Source organism: Watersipora subatra, chromosome 10 (assembly GCF_963576615.1).
Source record: "Watersipora subatra chromosome 10, tzWatSuba1.1, whole genome shotgun sequence".
Classification (NCBI taxonomy): domain Eukaryota; kingdom Metazoa; phylum Bryozoa; class Gymnolaemata; order Cheilostomatida; family Watersiporidae; genus Watersipora; species Watersipora subatra.
Window position 1 is genome coordinate 45359157 of NC_088717.1, and position 21981 is coordinate 45381137.

The 21981-nt window shown below is 38.9% G+C and overlaps 3 protein-coding genes across 3 annotated transcripts; 1 reads left to right on the plus strand and 2 right to left on the minus strand.

Annotated features, from left to right (window-relative positions):
• Nucleotides 1-1531: 1531 nt before the first annotated feature.
• Nucleotides 1532-7357, plus strand: LOC137407130 (uncharacterized). Its single transcript, XM_068093731.1, has one exon. It carries the CDS (start codon nucleotides 1532-1534, stop codon nucleotides 7355-7357), a length of 5826 nt encoding a protein of 1941 aa, XP_067949832.1.
• Nucleotides 7358-15143: 7786 nt separating this feature from the next.
• On the minus strand, nucleotides 15144-17052 carry LOC137406495 (uncharacterized). Its single transcript, XM_068093075.1, has one exon. It carries the CDS (start codon nucleotides 16989-16991, stop codon nucleotides 15708-15710), a length of 1284 nt encoding a protein of 427 aa, XP_067949176.1. The 5' UTR covers nucleotides 16992-17052; the 3' UTR covers nucleotides 15144-15707.
• LOC137407132 (uncharacterized) lies at nucleotides 17024-21557 on the minus strand. The gene is made up of 2 exons (XM_068093732.1): nucleotides 17130-21557; nucleotides 17024-17035 (listed from the first exon to the last, which is right to left on the minus strand). Exons 1-2 carry the CDS (start codon nucleotides 21555-21557, stop codon nucleotides 17024-17026), a joined length of 4440 nt encoding a protein of 1479 aa, XP_067949833.1.
• Between the last annotated feature and the right edge of the window lie 424 nt (nucleotides 21558-21981).

A 21981-nucleotide genomic window follows, 5' to 3' on the forward strand; every position in this document is an offset into this window, starting at 1 on the left:
TTGTTTGCTGCCAAATATGCATTATTGATTTTTGCACTGACCAAGAATGTATGACCCCCTACTGTCAGCCGTGAATGAGGGTAATTGCCACTCATAGCAGTATGGCCCGATATGTGGTCACCAATCGCAGCGCCGACAGAACAATTAAAAAAGGTATTTTTTGCAACCAGGTCATTTCAGCAGCCTTATGATTTAGTTTCTCAGTAGTAACCCAGCCATAAGCACACACCTACTATATTGTACAGCAAACACTAAAGCAAGATTTTGACAGCCTACGGAGGCAAAAGTAATTAATTATAACACTGTTTTAATTGTGAATTATTGTGAATTATATAACTTTTAATACGCTGCCATTGCTAGAACCTTTTATTGTGTATCAGAGCTTGTAAATGTGTCACTCATATAATTTTAACTTGGCATAATTTGATTACTACATTCTCTATTTTATATTTGTATGTTTCTTTTATGCTAGGCTTCACGGTCATGATGCTTAATAAACTATAAAGGACCAGTGAAATCAAACCTCAACACGTTATATGTCTGTCACAATCTTGAATAAAGCCTAGAGTTTTACCAAAAACTCAAAAGTGAAGCCTCCACATCCTGAGTGTTGAAAAAGTCAGAACTACCCAAAGTGGTTAGAAAAGCTACCCATAGAGCTACAGCTACCCACAGAGCTATAGCTACCCACAGAGCCATAGCTACCCACAGAGCTACAGCTACCCACAGAACTACAGCTACCCACAGAGCTATAGCTACCCACAGAGCTATAGCTACCCATAGAGCTACAGCTACCCACAGAGCTATAGCTACCCACAGAGCCATAGCTACCCACAGAGCTACGGCTACCCACAGAGCTATAGCTACCCACAGAGCTACAGCTACCCACAGAGCTATAGCTACCCACAGAGCTACAGCTACACACAGAGCTACAGCTACACATAACCTATACAAGCCCACAATACAGTGCCTACAGATACAGAGTGACTATATTGTCGTAAAGAAATTATCAGCCAGCCAAGCTAAGTTCAAATACATATATAAACATTAGCCCAAGCGGATCAAAGAACTATAGTAAGTGTAAACTGCCACAAGTATACACATACAGCATTGACAGGTATTACATTTGTTACTACAGACAATTAGCGCTATTAACATTAGTACACAGCCCTCAGTTAGAGCTGCTATCAGTATATAGGTCAGCAATTATCATAGACTAGCAATAACATAGTAGTATTATTGCTATTATCAGAAGCCTGTTTTATATAGATAATTTTAATAAATATTAATTCTGCAACTGCCCTTGGGCGATAATCACTGATCAGTTACCTTTCTCAGCGTATCAGTTACTAAGAGTGTACCTTTGAGTTATATAATTTGTTTGTTATAATTTTAAGACATTTTATCAATAGATTGTAAAAACTAAGCCATAAAGCTGCTGAGTAGTAAATCCCACATTTTTAACCGTACAATTTTGGTTGTCTGTCTGTGCTGCCTTTCGCGTTGCCACAGTTGGGCTTTGCGCGCTGCGATGGGCGACACCGATTCGGAATCTGTCAATAGTGAGCCAGGCTGTGTGCAAAGTGAGCAAAATTCCGGACACTTGGATAAACCCAGTGTTAGTTCTACCGAAAATACAGATAAAAGGCCTCAAAGAAAGGCAGCTCTTTCTTTAATAGGTCAAGAAAGTAAGGTATATCAACTGAACATAAAGGTGTTGAAAGAGATAAATGTGCAGGTTAAGGCAATTGATTTCTTGTCAGATACAATTGATGCTGAGTCCGCTGAGAATGTTGTTGAAATGTTGAAATCAGTAGATACTCAATTTTGTAGTGTGTCAGATTTATACAATGAACTTGTTGATCTTACTCAAAATAAAGTTGATGAACAAACTGAGACTATGTTTGCTATGTATAAAAGCGAAGTTGACTCCACCAAAGAGCATTGTCACAAAAAACTCTATAATCTGGACACAGAAAGGCAAGAAGAAGAAGAACTCATAGAAGCTCAAGCTGCAATAGAAAGAACAAAACAGGAAATGGCAGAACAGCAGAGAATCTTTGAAGACCTGATGAAAAGACGAAGAGCGAAGAAGGCCCTTGTTGAGGCTGCGTCGATACAGCAGCAACTCCGGCAGGTTGACCTCCTTGACCAATCAACAGACTATACACAACAAGTGGGAGAAGATGCTAGCGAAGTCAATGCCATGCATTATCAACATCCACACGGAAGTGTACCTACAAGTCAACCATCAAGCAGCACCATGCATCAAACACACCAGAGAAACAGGAGAGACGAATTTATGCAGCAACAACACACGCAACAAGATAGCCTATTAGCCAGTCATAAAATTAACAGTAATGCGCAGCAAGGTCTTATCAGTAGCCAGCAAGAAAGCATGAAACAGTTGGGTGAAACCATAGCTGCAAGTTTGAGCAGAAGTTCCACAAAGAAGTCAGTTGAACCCGAAGTTTTCGCCGGTAATATGTTAGACTTTATGGATTGGCAAGTTGATTTAGACGCCTATCTTAAGGCAGAGAACATTGAAGGATCCGATCGTTTGAGACACTTGAAGAAATACGTAAAAGCAGAAGCTAGGAAATGCATAGATGGATACTTCCTAGTGGCTACTGCAGACGCATATGAATTGGCAAGGGAAAAGCTTAGAGAACGGTATGGAAATCAGCAAAGCATTTCTAGATCATTTAGACAGAGACTTGCAGAATGGCCCCGGATAAGTGCAAAAGACGGCCAAGGCTTAAGAGAGTTAGGCGACTTCTTGTGTCACATACGTAGTGCGATGAGCACCATACCCTCACTCGAAATCTTAAATGATTGCAATGAGAATGAAAAGATGATACAGAGACTCCCAGACTGGCTACGAAACCGTTGGGCTAGAAAGATCGCAAGGATACAAGTGTCAGAAAAGAGATATCCAGACTTTTGCGAGTTCACAGATTTCATACAAGAAGAAGCACATGTAATGACATTACCAATATCACTAATTTCAACTAAAGAGAACAAAGATGATAAAGACAGAAGCACAAGGCAAAGAGTCCGGAACTACCAAACATCAGCTGAAGAAGAAAACACTTGTCTCTTCTGCAAGAGAAGACACAAAGTAAATGTCTGCTATACATTACAAGCTAAACCCTATGAGGAAAGAGTGACGTTCGTAAAAGAACACAACCTGTGTTTTACCTGCTTAACCACAGGACATCGTTCAAAAACCTGTAGAAAAAAGGACACCTGTAAAAGATGTAACAGAGCGCACCCTACAGTTCTTCACGACGACAATTGGAAGCCAAGAGGCAAAAGATCAGATGAACATAAAGACAACTCAAAATCTTCACCACCAAATAGGGAAACAAAAGAGAAAGGAGAAAGTAAAGCAAAGTCAAATACTGGCCCAAACACCGAAGTAAATGTAAGAAAAACTCAACTCAAATCAGAGATTCTCAGCATGGCTGTACCAGTCTATGTATCTTCTGGAAACAAGGAACTGCTTGTTTACGCTCTATTAGATACTCAGTCAGATTCCTGTTTTGTCACTAAGACCGTTGCAAACATCATCGAGTCTAAAGGCGAAAGTGAAGATGTTGTTGTATGCACATTAAACGGCGAAACGACTAAAAGAATAAAGAAGTACGACAATATAACCATACGAGGTTATATGACAGATGCACATGTAACTGTAAGCGCATACGAACAAGACTATATAACATGCAAGAAAGAGCAAATCCCAACTAAAGAAAAAGCTAGCCGACTGGATCATCTCTCACACTTAGGAAAAGAGATACCATCTTACCTCGACATACCCGTCGGGTTATTGATAGGGTCTGACTGCCCACAAGCACTTACACCTCTTAGCTCAGTGGCAGGAGGCCCTGGAGAGACCTTTGCGATGGAAACCATATTTGGTTGGACGCTCTGTGGAGGAACAAACAAGAAAATCCCGTTGAAGAACGTCTCATCATATAAAACAGATACAAAGAAAGATAGCGAAATACTGAACATGCTAGAAAGGGACTTTAAAGATGCAGAACATGGTATCGCATCCCAAGAGGACATTCTATTTACAAAAATGCTTACAGAAGAAACTGCTCAAAATGAAAAGGGCACCTATGTTCTCCCACTTCCATTCAAAAACGGAGCACCCACGCTCCCAGACAATCGACCTCAAGCAGAGAAGCGCCTGGCACAGCTCATAAAGAAACTGAAGGAGGATAAAGCGTACAAAGAAGAATACGTCAAATTCATGGAGGACCTTCTGCAAGCTGGTCATGCAGAAGAATGCCCAGCAACCACTCAAGATGAAACCACTAAAGGCTGGTACATACCCCATTTCGGAGTAAGACACCCAAAGAAGAAAAAGCTCAGGGTAGTTTTTGATGCAAGTGCTAAATATAGGGGGATATCTTTAAACGACACCTTGCTGCAAGGACCTGACCACATAAATAGTTTAGTGGGGATACTATGTCGTTTTAGAAAGGAGAGCATTGCTATATGCTGTGACATACAGCAAATGTTTTACAACTTTCATGTGCCAGTCAAACACCGTAATTTCCTCAAGTTCCTCTGGACAAACGAAGACTTCACTCAAACTAAAGAATTAAGAATGAAGGTTCATACTTTTGGCGCCACGTCATCGCCTGGTGTAGCAACCTTTGGACTAAGGAAACTGGCCACGGACTACAGTGATATATCTAAGAGTGCTGCACAGTTTCTACTAGAAGACTTTTATGTAGATGATGGAATCACCAGTGTTGCAAACCGAACAGAGGCTATAGAACTTATAAAAGACTCAAGAGACATTTGTTCAAAAGGAAACATTCGACTACACAAATTTGTGTGCAATGAAAGAGAAGTGCTTGCTTCAGTTCCAACCAGCGAAAGAAGTGAAGGTGTAAAAAGTATAGATTTGTTCACAGATAAACTGCCAAACGAAAGAACACTTGGCTTAGAATGGGATGTAAACACAGATGAGTTTCATTTCACCAACAACGTGCAAGCTAAAGATGCCACAAAGCGTGGACTCCTATCCAGTGTCGCTCAAATCTACGATCCACTTGGCTTATTGGCACTCTTCATATTAAAAGGCAAGCAACTTCTGCAGATCTGTACATCTGACAAACAACCATGGGATGAACCTATCAGCCCAGAACTAAAAGTAAAGTGGGACGCATGGCTACAAGAATTGCAAGGATTGGTGATGGTGCGTATTCCAAGATGTGTAAAGCCACACACTACGATTCAGAGAACAGAAATTCATCATTTCAGTGATGCTAGCCTATCAGGCTATGGAGCTTGTTCCTATCTAAGATATATAGATACAGACAGTAAAGTACATTGCGCACTTATATTTGGAAAAGCTAGGGTTAGCCCAATGAAAAGTGTTACTGTCCCAAGAATGGAACTCCAAGCAGCTGTGATTGCCACTCGTCAGAGCATTCTCCTCAGAAAAGAATTAAAAATGCCCATCGACCGAGAATGTTTTTGGACAGACTCCAGAATAGTGCTAGGATATCTATCGAATGACACTAAAAGGTTTCACATGTATGTGGCAAATCGAGTTCAAGAAATCAAAGAAACAACGACATCTGAGCAGTGGGCTTACGTATGCTCAAAAGATAACCCAGCAGATACTGCTTCTCGAGGAGCAAGTATTAGTGAGTTGAAAGGGTCATCATGGCTGGATGGACCCGAGTTCCTAAAGAAACCAAGCTTAGACACATATCTGAAATCAAATTCAGTTGACAGAACCTTACAAGAAAATGACCCAGAAGTAAGAAGCATCAAAGTCTTCTCAACAAGTGTAGCCCCCACAATTGCCGAAAGATTTGATAGATTCAGCTCATACAGATCTCTGCTACACAGTGTTGCGATTCTTAAGCAAATAGCAAGAACGGCAAGAAGTAAACAAACATCAAATATCTGGAAAACAAAGGCTCTCACGACTAAAGAAATTCATGAAGCTGAAGTGTTCGTCATCAAAACGCTACAAGCGGAGACATACTCTGAAGAAGTAAAGGCACTAGAATGTTCTGAAGAAGTAAACAAATCTAGCGTTATTGCCAAGTTGAACCCATATATGGATAAGGACGGCTTACTCCGAGTTGGTGGGAGGATAAGAAGGGCGAGCGAATTAAGTCAAGATGAGAAGTTCCCAATCATCATAGCAAAACGCACGCATATAGCAAAACTGATCATTCGTAATTTACATGACAAAATACATCACTTAGGCCAAAGAAGCACACTGGCAGCGATTAGAGAGGCTGGGTTCTGGATAACTAACGGCACATCTATGGTAAAAACAGAGATTGGTAAGTGTGTCACATGTGCAAGATTGCGCAAACCATTGGAAACACAAAGAATGGGTGAACTACCAGCTGAAAGACTTGAAAGAACAGCGCCTTTTAGCCATGTAGGCATGGATGTATTCGGTCCATTTGAGGTAAAAGACCGAAGAACTGTCCTGAAGAGATGGGGCGTCTTGTTTACTTGTCTCTATAGCAGAGGAGTTCATATAGAAATGATAGAGGATCTCTCTTCTGACAGCTTCATAAATGCTCTCCGCTGTCTCATATATCTCAGAGGACAGGTAACAACACTTTACAGTGATCAAGGTACAAATTTCATTGGAGCAAAGAATTTGTTACAGAAAGAGCTAGAAAGTGTAAAGGACAAGGAACTGAAAGCATATCTCCTGAACAATCGCATAGAGTTTAAGATGAACACACCCAGCTCCAGTCACCAAGGAGGAGTATGGGAAAGGCTCATACGTTCTACCAGAGCTGTCTTAAATGGAATGGCACTGAAATATAAAGGAAGGCTAGACTCGCAAACATTGAGAACAGCCTTTTGTGAAGTTGCCAGTATTCTTAACAGTCAGCCTCTTACAGCCACAGAAATAGGAAACCCCGAGGATCCTTTAATTACTCCAAACCACCTGCTAACTGGAAAGACAGGACATACTCCTGCTCCACCCCCTGGAGAATTCTCAAATGGTGAGATATATGGAAATATTCGCTGGAAGAAAGCACAACAGATAGCGGATGAATTCTGGAAGATCTGGAGATCAGAATACATCTCTCACATCAGTCAAAGACAGAAATGGACAAGCGCTAAAGATAACATCAAGAAAGGAGACGTAGTGCTACTTAAAGATGACAACCTACATCGGAACCTTTGGAGTACAGGCATAGTGGACGCCACCCAAATTGGTGATGATGGCAAAGTACGAAAAGTAACTCTTCGCTTGGCAAATAAGAACCTGAACCACAAGGGCAAGCCAGTTTCACCAACCACAATCGTCCAGCGACCAGTACAGAAATTAGTTTTATTACTTAGAGCTTAACACAGCAAATCTTACTACTCGTGATTCATGCCTATATAATCAGACTTATTACTCTTTGTTGTCAATAATGTAGAAACGTAGTTTACTCAATCTCATAGTTTTTGTAGACTGTAGTGGTAGCTGTGCGTATGTGTTAATCAGTATATTTACCGTAACATAAATGGAGTAGTTGTAATGCAGTATTCACTTTATGCCAGATATTGTCCTTTTTTTTAAAGAAAATTTAATTTGGATAAAATAAATTTAAGTTACCACTTAAATGTTAGGTGGGAGTGTAAAGGAATACACAGTCTTGTTTGCTGCCAAATATGCATTATTGATTTTTGCACTGACCAAGAATGTATGACCCCCTACTGTCAGCCGTGAATGAGGGTAATTGCCACTCATAGCAGTATGGCCCGATATGTGGTCACCAATCGCAGCGCCGACAGAACAATTAAAAAAGGTATTTTTTGCAACCAGGTCATTTCAGCAGCCTTATGATTTAGTTTCTCAGTAGTAACCCAGCCATAAGCACACACCTACTATATTGTACAGCAAACACTAAAGCAAGATTTTGACAGCCTACGGAGGCAAAGGTAATTAATTATAACACTGTTTTAATTGTGAATTATTGTGAATTATATAACTTTTAATACGCTGCCATTGCTAGAACCTTTTATTGTGTATCAGAGCTTGTAAATGTGTCACTCATATAATTTTAACTTGGCATAATTTGATTACTACATTCTCTATTTTATATTTGTATGTTTCTTTTATGCTAGGCTTCACGGTCATGATGCTTAATAAACTATAAAGGACCAGTGAAATCAAACCTCAACACGTTATATGTCTGTCACAATCTTGAATAAAGCCTAGAGTTTTACCAAAAACTCTATAATGAATGTAGCGTAGTACCAAAGGTTTTAAAAAGTTTAGTCTCTCAATATACGCAATTTGAAACAGTTTGGTCAGTCATAGCCAGACTTCATTATGGAGTATTTTTAAGTCATACAAAGCTTGTGGTAATACAACAAAAATATTTTGCTTGTTTCTGCTGAAAGTTTAACCGTTTGTTTATCACACTGGGACTAAAGAGCAATGCTATTTTTTACTCCATAGAAAGCTACCTAAATCTTTCAAACCATTGATTGCAAATACAATACATGTAAGAATGCTTTTATACGTGGTTTGTTAAAAACTTAAAAAAATTCAACTAAAGGCATTCCAATTAATTGGGTTAGGATAAATCTGCTTACTTTTGAAATTTTTTGCTTTCAATACACATAATTTATTTACACTTTTTCATTTTTGTTCTGTTCTTATCTTATGGTCGAATTCGCTTTAAATGACATTGACCAATGCAAACACTGTTAATATCTTTCTATTTAGAACTCTTAGTGCCATCCAGTACCAGGTAGTACCATATTCATCCTCATAGTCTATTGATTTTGTGTAATCCTAATATACGCTTGAGTTTCCATTGATCAAACATGCAAGCATACAGATCTATGGCAGGATAGCAGCCTATATTACTAGTTTTCATTTACAGTTGCTGACTCACTGTGAAGTTAGATAACTAGTTAGAGTCTTAGAAATGCTCCTGCAAAGTTATTACCTCTAAGGATGAATTGTTAGAGTTTCCCATTATAGTTAGACTCAACAGCTTTTGCTGAGGCTTCAACAGACTAGTTGTTGTTCAATGTTCTGTTTTCAATTTTGAAAACTCCAGAACAAGTAAAATAAATTATTAGCGTTTTTGAAAATAGTTTAAGTCACCTCACAGTAAAGTTAAGCTAAAAACTGTGAATCCTGTGTCTTCTCTTGACCGTATTTTAAGATAGCCGTCTAGTATGTTTGGACTGATGCAAGCAAACAGTGATAAGTTTATGGTTAATCATTTTGAGCCTTATATTCAACAAAGTACAATATTAAAATCCATTTCAAGCTATGAAGCAATATTTTAACACAAATTTGCAAATCTTTTGATATGAATTCAGTTTCTATTGTTTTATTTCATTTCTAGCTTTTGCAATGTCTGTGGGAACAGCTCAAACTGGAGCAAAGAAGTTGCGGCAGCCATCGTTTTTTATTTTTGGGACGTTGAAGTTTCACATCTACCATTTAATATTTTAGCATATGAGCCTTCTTTTACTACAACATTCAATTAGCTATCCAGCTCCTTCGCAATGCTATTAGATTTAAAAAAATATAAAACTGTCTGATCAGCTGACTCAAGGATTTTTCACATGCTTTCTCAGTTTTTTTTTATTTTTTTGGCATATAACAAAAACATCATTTTTTTGTTGATTAAAATTGCCAAATAAAAACTTATAAATATATGCATACATCAGGTTTGCTAAACTTATCATATTTTCTTATGTATTTTTAAAAACACTGATAAAAATCTTTATTATTAAAAATAGCAGCCTTCAAATACTTAAAGCAATTGAAAAATACTTCTTAAGTGTTACTTTTCTTTGTGTTCTTTAAAATATCCGCAAAGTCTATATATTGAGTGAAGCACTAAATTTGAGCTGAGCTAAAAGCTCAGCTTCCTTGACATATTTATTTTACAAATTTATCACCCACAAAGCGGCACATCTCGACATGAACACTGAATGACTAAAAGTATATGAAAGTTAATTCATTCACACAAGGTGCCTATTTGGTCATAGCTGCATAAATTGATTAAACTTAAATGGATTCTCAAAACGGCAACGTTAAAGCTGACGCTTGTGAAGTTCAAAGTGACACATTCTTCCAAATTAAAAAAAAATTGTGACACTTGATCTCTTATTGATTTAAATTTTTATGGCTTTTGTCAGATAAAAATGATACTATTTTATCACGCGAGACTTTGTTTGCTGTTGTAGGTGATCTAACTGTCAGGATGTATAAAGGTTAAAATAAAAACAGTTGATCGCAGAGAAAATGTTTAGAAAAAACGTGTCTAGACTTCCATAACGACTATGCCAGTATGCGGTCTCACCAGCATCAGTTTCTTATACGTTCACTCAGTTTAAACAAAAACAAGAGAAAAACTTCTAACTAACCTATTTTTATATTATTTGAACATCTGTAGAAATTTAACCAACACAATATAAAACGCATTTTCTTAACAATCATGAGCAAATACAAATCAAACTATGTGCCGATCTAGATGCGTAACAGTTGTCAGTTAAACCCGATAGCCAATGCCATATTGAGAGGGACAAACAGGAACCATTATTCTAATAATGTTATTGATGAAAACGTTTATCTGAAAACGGTAATTTTGATATTTTGGACATCAATTTTAGTTTAGAAACATCCTGGAATTCCAATGACCTTAAACAACTAACAAAATGCTTGTCACAGCATTTTATGGTCTTCATGAGAAACAACCTTGCATGACAAAGCAACCAGAAGTGTTTGAAGAAAGAACACAGGCTAGGTTCCAAAACAGAACACTTCCTTTTTCATTCATATTTGAATGCTTTATGGCAGCATGTTTTTCAATAAAGCAAGTATTATGAGTGGTTTGGTTTACTGATTGTGGCGGCACTCTGGGTTAATTTTACATGTTAATTTTATGACAGTCGTAAGGTTTTATTCACATAAAAAATCACTAAAAATCGTTTTTTGATGTTTGTATGCTTCATAACACTGAAGCCTATTGGAGCTTTTTAAACCTTGATTGTCAAATGACTCTCAATATTTATTTAGCTTGATTCTATATCCTCTGGTTAGCGGATGGTAGCCAGATGTTTGCGGATAGTAGCCGGATGTTAGCGGATGCTAGGATGTTAGCGGAAGTTAGCGGTTGTTAGAAGGTGTTAGCCGGATGTTAGTGGATTTTAGCTGAATGTCAGTAGATGTTAGCGGATGTTAGCCGCCAGCCTACGTATAAAAAGTGCTATTTAAAATGAATTAATAAGCGCTAAACTTTTTGATCCTTTGAAAGTAACACCACTACAATCTCGTTTTACCAGCCTTGCCACTTAACCTGCCTACTAATAAAATGAGTCCTTTAATTTTAACCGCCAGCATGGTCACAATGCCGATAAACAACTAAATTTTTTGACTGTGTGATAAAATGCAATGTTTTTAATAAATCAACTCCTATTTAGTATCAGATGATATTGGCAAGTAGGGTTCAATAGTACATATTATAGTGTAATACTAGCGATAAATCAACTAATGTAACACACAAATTGGTAAAATAGCAACCGATAATACACATGCTAATTACATATCGAGCAATAATACACATACTGATGTTACAATGACAAATAACACATTTACTGATGGTATATTGACCACTAATACACATGCTGGTGATCTATATGAACCAATAAAACAAATACTGGTAAAATCTTGACCAGTAAGACACACACTGGTGATATATTGATCAATAACACATGTGCTAGTGATATATTGACCAATAATATGCCTCATGGCAATACTCAGACTAACTAGGACAATAGAAGATTATTCAAAATATTTGTTTTTGTTTTCCTTGGAACTTTTTAAAGGCAGGTTATAATATTTGTTTCTTAAAAGTGGGTTAGTCACTACTAGTATTATAGACAACTAGCCAAATCCAAATGATTTGGAGACTTTTACGTCCCGCTTATACTTACTTGGGGTTGCGTGAAGAAGGAATATGTTTCACTGCTAGTCTTTGTTTTATTTGGACTACCATGAAGTCTGTAAAACATAACTTTACATAAGCTAGGTGAAAATGCTACATAATACTAACTAAATAATAAAACATAAGCTGGACAACCCAATAGCGTAAAATAACACACAGTATACAATATAAAAGTCTTGGAATTAATGCTGGTGGCTGCCTAACCTTTCCATTAAAAGTCTTCCAAATGCCAAAATTAACTTTGTTGAAGCATGTATCTTTACAGCAAATAAAAGGTATTGCATCAAAAATACATACATTAAATTCACTGACCTTTGTCTCCTTTTAACAACCTTTGTTTAATAAAATTGTTCTGAAGTAAACACTGTTTCCAGTAATAAGGCTTCTAAATTAACTGTTTCCAGTACTAAAGCTTCCAATTAACTGTCTCTGAAATCGGCTGACTTATTTGAATTTAAATAAATATAAACTGGAGCACCAAAAGGGGTCCTCAGATTGATCAATGTCTCTGCGAGTGCACCTGACAGTTCGATCAACGTCAGGACAGGCAGAAGGCCAACAGTAAAAACGTGGAATTCACCACCGACGCACTCAGTGACACGACGCAGTCATTGACATGAAGACAACAGGTCACATTGGGCCACCTTATTTAGCGCTTGTAGCTGTTAGATAATTAAGAGGCAGGGTGTCTTCCTGTAAAATGTTTGTTATTGGTTTCTTTATTAAAAGTCTCACGCACATAAGTGTGTTTAAAAGGTTTCTACAACCAGATTGCACAGGTATTAAAAACCCTGCTATATTGAATTGTAAAAACCACAAGCAGTAGAACCACTTCTTACAACCTTACAACATGCAAACAATTATAGACTACATATAGGTTTTGGTTAACTGATAAAATGTGATTAATAATTGACAAACAGAACGAGAAACATGAGCAAGCTATATAAAATACATTTAGAATAGTAAATAACATACCTCTTTTACTCTTTTCAGGAGATAGTTGATAAATAAAAGGTTGTTATGATAAACTTGCGTAATGGTTGCTAAGCTTCACAACCTCACATGATGAATATATTTGTAAGAATTAATCGAGAAAACAAAATATTTTGGCAAACAATGCGAAAACATCCTGATATGGCAGTGACAGCACATAAGTGGCAAAGGCTTGATGCCACACAATCACCACAATTGTCTGAAAACAGATTTGATGGGGATACTGTAGTTAAGCGTATGAATGGCCAGCATCAAGGTGGCCGCAAAGTCAATAAACTAGTTAGCTAGTTGAAAGGAAGAATAAATTTTATAGCCAACTGGGAAGCTATTACGGGTAATGTATTCTAGTAGCCTGCCATTTGCAATTAGCCTGGCACATTGTCAAACAAACGATTATTTGAGTAAGCTATTGCTAACCTTACTAATAAGAGCTGTGAGAGCAAGCTTTAGTGATGTTGCATAATGCAGAGTGCTATGCATATTTTATCTTCGATAACCACTCATATCGCGAAATGAATCTATTTTATTTTGCATAGCTTAAGGGGTTAGTTTATTTTCTGATGAACGGAATGTTTCGAGAACTAATTTTCTGCGATATATATTCGTCATTGCTAGATACTAATAAGCTATAACTGAACAGACCAAACAACAGACGGTGATGATGACAAACTTTGCAATTTATATATAAAAGTAGTAGTAGATACTGTTTGCTAGGTTGGAGCAGGTTTATGTAAAGATTGTATAACCAAAACATTTATTTAGTAGCGCAAAGTGACATTGATTGACTTTTACGCATGTCTTTTGAGAAAAGCTCTCTTTTACAGCTGACTAGAAATACCAGTTTGGGAATCAGAAGGCCTGAGCGCTACATGACTCTAGAAAATAGACAAACTAAACTAATAACTGTAACTGTATTAATTTTAATTTTGTAATAGTATGTAACAATTTAAAAACTATAAAGACAATGTTGAATAGAATAAAACTAGTTATAAGCATGCCTGCATCTTAGACCTCGCTTTGCATTTGTCTTTTAACATTAGCCTTTTGCCTTTCAAATTGTCTTGGCATTTGTAGAATATAGCACGGTCGATTTAAACTTATTGATTTGTCATCTTTTTTAGGGTTTGTTTTTAAACAATAGCATAGTTTGTCAGATTATCAAATTTTACCCTTAGTTGATAAATGTATTTTGACACTCGCTATTGCAATTAAAAAAAGTTAAAGCTTATGAGATTAGAACTGATAACAATCAGCTTTACCACCTAGCATGTGACGACATGTGTCATTATTTTTGAAAGTTTTAGAGTTTTTTGTTCATATTTATTCCCTGTGCTTGATTAGCGCAGTTTATGATCTTTCTTGGCTAACTAGACTATCAGGGCACTGGTTTCAATAGCTTGATACATTTGCTTTTGACTGAGGGGGGATCACTTATACCAGTGTTAAACTTTTACAATTAGGCTAGTGTGCGAGATATTCTTGTCCATGTTTGAAATTTTTGTTTAGGTAGACACCTAAATTTTATCATCCAAGTTCATTTTGCTTTGCAAGGTATTTGACGGTAAAATACCATTTTATATGAGCTTGATAAAAAGAGTGCAAGCTTGTTTATATTCTTCTCGTTGCTGCTAAAGTTGAGCTTTATCCATAATTTTCCTCCATTCTATTGAGATAAAACCTTGCTGTACGTATCAAATTCAATCAAATAACATTATTTGCTAGTCATTAGTAACTGATACTCAAACTCTGATGAAAATGATAGTCGTTGTGTCTGAGCTCTGAGCCTATATTTGCTTCATCAACCATTTGTGGTTCTTTAATATTGCAAGCTTTGTGCTAAATATGCCTAGCGTAAACATCAGTATTTATAAGTTTTATATTGCACCCATGAGTGATGCGCGCTGTAGAGTTTTGAGAAAACTCTAAAAACACCGGATTGTGAGAGTTAGATTAAGATGCACTGATGTAGTGAGCCGTTTAGAAGTTTATTGACAAGTTGATTCTCGTTATACCTCACCACACCGTGAAATCTAAAAGATTATAAATTCATGAGTGTGTGTTCACATTACTAGTTACAGATAGTGATTAAAACATAGCAAATCTTAACAAAAGCAATAATAGTGAAGCAAATATTGCAATTCTATAATAATTCAGTATTACTTTGATAAACTGACCTTGCCTCCGTTCCCACAATCCTGATTAAGAGTATATTAAGGCTTGTATAGCTTTGTTCAGGTTAGACTATAATTTTACATCTTGTTGATTGTGCTACTGTACAGCAACTGCCTAGGTAAAATTTCTGTGGGTGGTTATCATTCGATCGTTAACTGGCATGGCGGGAAAAGAAAATGCTATTATTGCTGACTTTGATTAAAACATGTTGACACATCCTAGTGTGGATGACTTTTGTGGCTCAGACAGAATGAGTATGAAGAAGTTAATTGCTTACGGATGTTTTCATAATCTATTCGGGATGAGTGATGTGCCATTGGTGATGTGTATGAATGAAATCTATTTATATTGTCAAAGGTAACCGGTTCTTGATTTAATTTTATTTTACACTCCCACCAAATTTATTTGTTAAATTTATTATTGGTTTTACTTGACTGCAACAACAATAGGCTCTTTTGCTCTTATGCGTTATAGCATACTATTACTACTTACTTGGATAACATAATAACTAACTCAAGTGTTACTACTACTACTACATGGATAACATAAAGATAACTAACCAACGTCAATCTAGGCTTTCAAAACTACAACCACTTTTGTGATCGGTCGATTCAGCACTGTTGCCTGCTGTATAGGCCTGCCATTCCGGTCAATGAGTCTGTTCCCCAAGGTTACCTCAACTGTTCGCACAAGACCATCCTTACCCGCTACTGCATTTGATACACGTCCAATTCTCCAATCACATCTTGCCATGTTATCATCCTGAATCATTACTATGTCATCGACTGACATGTTTTCCTTCTTCTGAGTCCATTTTTGCCTTTTCATTATCATGTTCAAGTATTCATTTTTCCATGTCCTCCAGAACTCGTTGGCAATCACTTGGGAGTGCTTCCATCTTCTCCTACCGTAAACATCGTCAGACTCGAATGTTCCTGGCGGGGGGGCAACTAAGGGGGTAACCTTGCCATTCAGGAGCAGGTTGGGAGTCACAACAGGATCATTAGCATCAGTGATTTTGGTACCTGTTAATGGCCGGCTGTTGATGATGTTTGTAACTTCATAAAATGCAGTGCGCAGTGTTTTCGCATCTACCATTTTGAATTGCATTCTCATACCATTGAGGATGTCTCTAGCTGTTCTTATCATGCGTTCCGTTACCCCACCTTGGTGGCTAGCAGTGGGTGTGTTGAAGTGAAACTCAATTCTGTTCTGTTCCAAATATCCTTTCATTTGTGAGTTGTTCACGCATGATTCTTTGGCCAGTTCATTTCGCATACCAACGAAGTTGGTGCCGTTGTCAACAGTCATGGACTGAATTGGTCCTCGCAGAGCCATGAAGCATCTCATCGCCTGAATGAGACAATCTGTTGTCATTTCCTCTAGCAGTTCTACGTGGACTGCTCTGGTGTAGAAACAGGTTATCAACAGCCCCCAGCGTTTCACTTCGCTTCTTCTCTCTTTTATGTAGAATGGTCCGAAGACATCTGCCCCGATATGAGTGAAAGGCGCAGCCCTCTCTAGCCGTTCGTTTGGTACATTTCCCATGTACTGCATGGCAAGCTTGCCTCGAAGGCGCTTACATCCCACACAGTTGTTAAGAACACTCTTCACATTGGCTGGTCCGTTGATCAGCCAGTATCCATTTCCTCTCACAGCGCCTAAGGTGCTGCGGAACCCCATATGATAAACCTTTTCGTGGTAGTGTCTTGTTATCAAGGTACTGAGATGGCTATGCTTTGGGATTATGATCGGCTTGTTCCAGATGTTTGAGATTGTTCTCCCACCAACACGGAGTATGTTCTTGTCATCTATTTGGGGGTTAAGGTTTTTCAAGGACTCTTCTCCCACCATGCTAGGATACGCTTCCTGTTGTACTACTCCAATTATGAAGTTTTCTGCATTTAAAAGATCATCTGGGCTGATTGACGGTTTTCGCCATATTCTTGTGGTTTTGGCTTCTGCTTTCCTATTCTTGTATTCGGTGATCACTTTCTTGAGCAATGCTAGGCTTTTGATAAGAGTCGTCCACCTGCTAAACTTGGTGAATTTGCTTGCCAGGGTGGTTGTTTTAGTTGTTACTAGAGAAGTGATACTTCGGATTTCAGGATCGTCTGCTTGAAGTGAGGTGTTCACCGTGTGTTCTCTTATGTACTTGTTGATGTCATTCTGTTTGAGGAAGGCGGGACCTGTGAGCCATGTTTCCACTTGTACTTGCTCTGCCATACAGCCTCTCGATGTGAGATCTGCAGGGTTATCCTTCGTGGATACCTTTTTCCACTGACTTGCGTCTGACGAATTTCTGATCTCTGCGACTCTATTAGCCACATACACGTGAAACCGTTTGGCTTCATTATGGATGTAACCTAGAGTTATGGTCGAGTCTGTCCAATAGAATTCTTTATCTATTGGTAGCTTAAGCTCCTTTCTCAGCAGGTTGGCTAGCCTGCAGGCCGTAACCGCTCCTTGTAACTCGAGTCGAGGGATTGTAGTCACTTTCTTTAAGGGAGCCACTCTCGACTTTGACATGATGAGGTGGCACGCAATTTCTCCTTCTGCAGTCGTGTACCGCAGGTATGAGCAGGCACCGTAACCTTGACTGCTCGCATCACTGAAATGGTGTAACTGGATTGTTTTAATGTTTCCCGGAGGTTTCAGACAGCGCTTGATGCTGAAGTTGGCTAGTTTTCCTATGTCATTTAGCCAGTCTCTCCACTCTCTCATGTCGCCAGGTTCTAGCAACTGATCCCATTCCAAGTCTGCAGCTGTGACTCTTTGTAGGATGAGTTTGCCTTTTAAGATGAGTGGTGATATCAGGCCCATCGGGTCATAGATTTGTGCAATTTTGGAAAGCACGTTTCTCTTCGTGATCATAGCGTTGTTGGTTTCTGGGGCTGAAAAGTGGAAGGAGTCGGACTGTAAATTCCATTCCATCCCGAGGGTTCTTTCGTTAGGAAGCTGTTCTTCGAAGATGTTGATGTTTTTGATTTGCTCGCTCCTTTCTGATTCAGGTATAGCCAAAAGTACAGTTTTCCTGTTGGAGTTGAACTTGTGTAGTCTGATATTTGCTTTGGTGCAGATCTTAACTGCATTAGTGATTAGATCAATGGCTTGTTCCTCAGTGCTCACACTGGTTACGCCATCGTCTACGTAGAACTCCTCTTTTAAGAATTTTGCAGCATGTTGGTGTTCCTCTTTGTAGTCGTCAGCTATTCGGCGCAATCCGTATGTTGCTACACCGGGGGAGCTCGCGGCACCAAACAGATGTTTGGTCATCCGGTAGTCCTTGATCTTTCCATTCTCGCCAGTCCATAGGAATCTGAGAAAGTCTCGGTCAGGCCTATCAACAATGAAGTTGAGAAACATTTGCTGGATATCGCACGTGATCGCTACAGGTTCTCTCCGAAAGCGTAGCAAGATTCCAAGCAAGGAATTAAGATTGTCAGGCCCGCTTAACAGCTCATCATTTAGAGCTACTCCCTTAAACTTTGCGCTTGCGTCAAATACCACTCTCAACTTACCTTTTCTTTTGTGTCTCACGCCAAAGTGTGGTAGGAACCATACTTTACCTGATTCTGTTGTGCTTGGTGCTTCTTCCGCGTGTCCTGAGTCAATCAGATCCTGCATAAAATTGTTGTATTCACCTTGGTAGCTTGCATCAGCATTGAATTTCTTCAGGAGTCCTTTGAAGCGTTGCTCAGCTTGAGCTCGGTTGTTGGGTAATGTTGGAGGTGCAGTGAAGGGTAAAGGCATTATGTAGTTGCCACTTCTGTCTACCTCCGTTCTCTGTTCCATGATTTTCAGGAACCGAATGTCTTGTTGCGAAAGTTTGTCATCTGATTCGGCATCCTTGAAGTCTTGCTCCAGTAGGTCCATGATTTCCTTGCCTGCTGAAGTCATGTATGCTTTCCGGTTTACTGGCAGTATCGGCTCACGTCCCCCACACATGGTCCAACCGAATAATGTTTTCACTGCAAAAGGCTCACCTTTGGTGCTCGTACGAGTTTCCAGTGGCTGAATGACCTCGGTGTAATTCATTCCAATCAGCAGCCCAATTGGTATGTCTAACAATGGTGGCATATGTTTGGCTATATCGGACATGTGTCGAAATCGTTTGGCCTGCTCAGGTGATGGTAATTGACTCTTGTCACACTGGATGTTTCTTTTGTAGGCGTTTATGGTAGCTGAACTGTCATTCATAAAACCTGTTAGGTGGAGATTGTCGTATCTCTCTATATCTGATGTCTGTTGTCCATTCATTGTGTGGATAGTAACATTGGGCTCTATAACACTTACCTTTGCTTCTAACCTCTTTAGAACTTGAGGGGATGCGTAGCAGGCATCCGACATGTTGTCTAATAGTGCGTAGACTAACATTGATTTTCCAGACGGTACCGACATCTTAACTGGTATGGCCATAGTTGTGAGTCCATTAGTTGTAGTTGTAGCCAACACGGTTTTTGTGGTGTTGCCGGGTGGTTCACTCTTCGGGTTTGTTTCGTTCGGTAGTACTTGTACTCTCTGAGTACCGCTGTTAGTTGTGGCTGGTGGATTTGGTTGAGTTTGAGTAATTTCTTTTCTAGGTTTGAAGTTCGGGTCGTGGTGGACTGTAGCATGACTTTTTCCACAGACGCTGCATTTCAGCTTGGTTGCACACTCTTTGTAAAGGTGTCCTGGACGAACGCATTTGAAGCAGAGGCTGAGCTGTCTGATGGTTGAACTCTTTTCTGCCTTGGGAAGTCTCTGCAGTTTACGGCATTCGCTAACCTGATGGTTATCTAACTTACAATGAACACATCCTTTATCGATAGCTGTTGAGAATGTATTCCTAGATTGATCAGGTCCTTTCAGTCGCTTATCTGGTAGTTTTGTTTTGGAGTTGAATCCTCTTGCTAGTGGAAGTTGTCCTATCTTTGCTTCTTCTTTTACGAAGCTGCAGAACTCCTTAAAGGTTGGGTAGCGGTAATAGCTTTCTTCAGTTTTGGCTACTATTCTTGCCCACTTCCACTTTAGGCGTACTGGTAGTTTTCTGCACATCTTTTCATTTTCGCTGTAATCATCCAACACTCTCAAGGAATGGACTGAACTCTGGGCACTCAGCAAGTGGCCTAAGAAGTCACTAAATTCTAGTAAAGTTTTTCCATCATCGGATACACTCGGCCACTTGGAAAGCTGGTCTCTAAAACTCCTCGCTAAGATGTGCTCGTTTCCATATCTTTCTTTCAAAAGTTGTCGCGCTGCAGCATACGCATGTTCTGTGTTTGACATGAAATGTCCTTCGATAGCTTTCTTAGCCTCGCCACCTGTAAACTTCTTGAGGTAACGAAGTCGTTCTACTCCATCAATTCTCTCGTTACGTAGGTACATGTCGAAATCTACTTCCCAGTCCTTGAACTGTAATAGGTCTCCTTTGAATACATCTGGCTCAATGCTTCGTTTTCGTATGGCAGATGCTAAAACATCAGCTAGTTTGTCCATTGGATCTGTCCGGTTGTTTGTGCTTGTGCTAGGACTAGGAGCCTTAATTTCTCTTTGATGCCGTCTTTCGCTGGATTGTTGTATTGCCTTTTGAGGGCGGAGATCAGGCTCACTTTGTGGAGTCGGCTGAAACTGCAAAGCATTTTCTTGATGTTGTTCTGAGTGATCTTCAGCTGCTTCCTGGTTGTGTACACTACCTTCGGAGTGTTGCTGTTCTGAGCTTTGTTCTTCTGCATTTGGTGATGCAGCTGGTAGTTCGTGTCCATACATTCTTCTTTGATTACTCTCATCTGTTAGTTCTTGAAATAGTCTTGCGTTTTTGTTAATTTCTTCGTTTAGGTTTCTCATCATCTCGGCCTGCCTTTCTTCTTCTTGTTCTTCGAGTGCATCAATATCTTTATCTATGCTGTCTCTAAAATACTTCATTTGAGCGAGCACCTGGGTGTACGTGGTTTGAAGAGATTTGGGAAGCTTGCCTTCATCATTTTCATGGAGTGTCAGCAGCTCCTGGTATGTGCCAAGAATTTCCTTAGCCTGGTCACCCAATGCATCGTGAATGTCATAAAGCAAGTCGAGAGAAATCTCTTGAGACAACTTCTGTTGAGAGACCTTGATAAGTCTGTATGCAGAACTAACCAGTTTTGTGAGCTTAGTACTTAACTGGTAAATATGGCTTTCCGTAGCCTTAAGACCTGAACCAACATTTCTGCGCTCTCGCTTACGCGTCATATTTTCTGCAGCTATAGCTGTGGAGTTGTTAGTAGGGTTATCCACAACAGGTTCTGTCACTACAGTGCTACTACCATTATTGGTGGGTTTATCAAGAACGGGTTCAGAATTTTCAGCATTAATTTGTTGTTCAAGTTCTGCAATAGCCTCTGTTTCATGGCTCGACAGATCAGCAATGGCATTATCACTCAAATCATTTACTGGACTAGACATTTTAAGACCGTATAGATACCTATTTTAGCAATGTTTATCTTTCACGCTTGTTTATGCCGTAGGATTTGTCAACAATCAAATCTGTTCAGCTTACACGCAGGGGTGGTTGCCAGTTAATTTTCGAATGATTTACAATATGAGGCAATTTTAAAACTCACAAATGCACAAATATTTACACTCTTATAAAAACTATAAATGAAAAGAATAATGTTGATATCGAGAATTGTTAGTAATTGCAATATGACAGACAAATTAAAGCAATTACACAGGTTATCTAGCGAAGAAAGAAATGAGTGCCTATATTGACAGTTTAATTCGTTGCACTATGCTATGAGTTAGTTATACACGTGTGTCAAATGTTCACTGTTTCTTGTTTACTTAGCTGCTTGAGTAGACTGCTGCTGGATTGCTTCATTCATTCCCT

What these genes read in the sequence shown, in the direction of transcription:
- LOC137407130 (XM_068093731.1), top strand. Translation starts at nt 1,532, where the DNA reads ATGGGCGACACCGATTCGGAATCTGTCAATAGTGAGCCAGGCTGTGTG.
- LOC137406495 (XM_068093075.1), bottom strand. Translation starts at nt 16,991, where the DNA reads ATGGTGGGAGAAGAGTCCTTGAAAAACCTTAACCCCCAAATAGATGAC.
- LOC137407132 (XM_068093732.1), bottom strand. Translation starts at nt 21,557, where the DNA reads ATGTCTAGTCCAGTAAATGATTTGAGTGATAATGCCATTGCTGATCTG.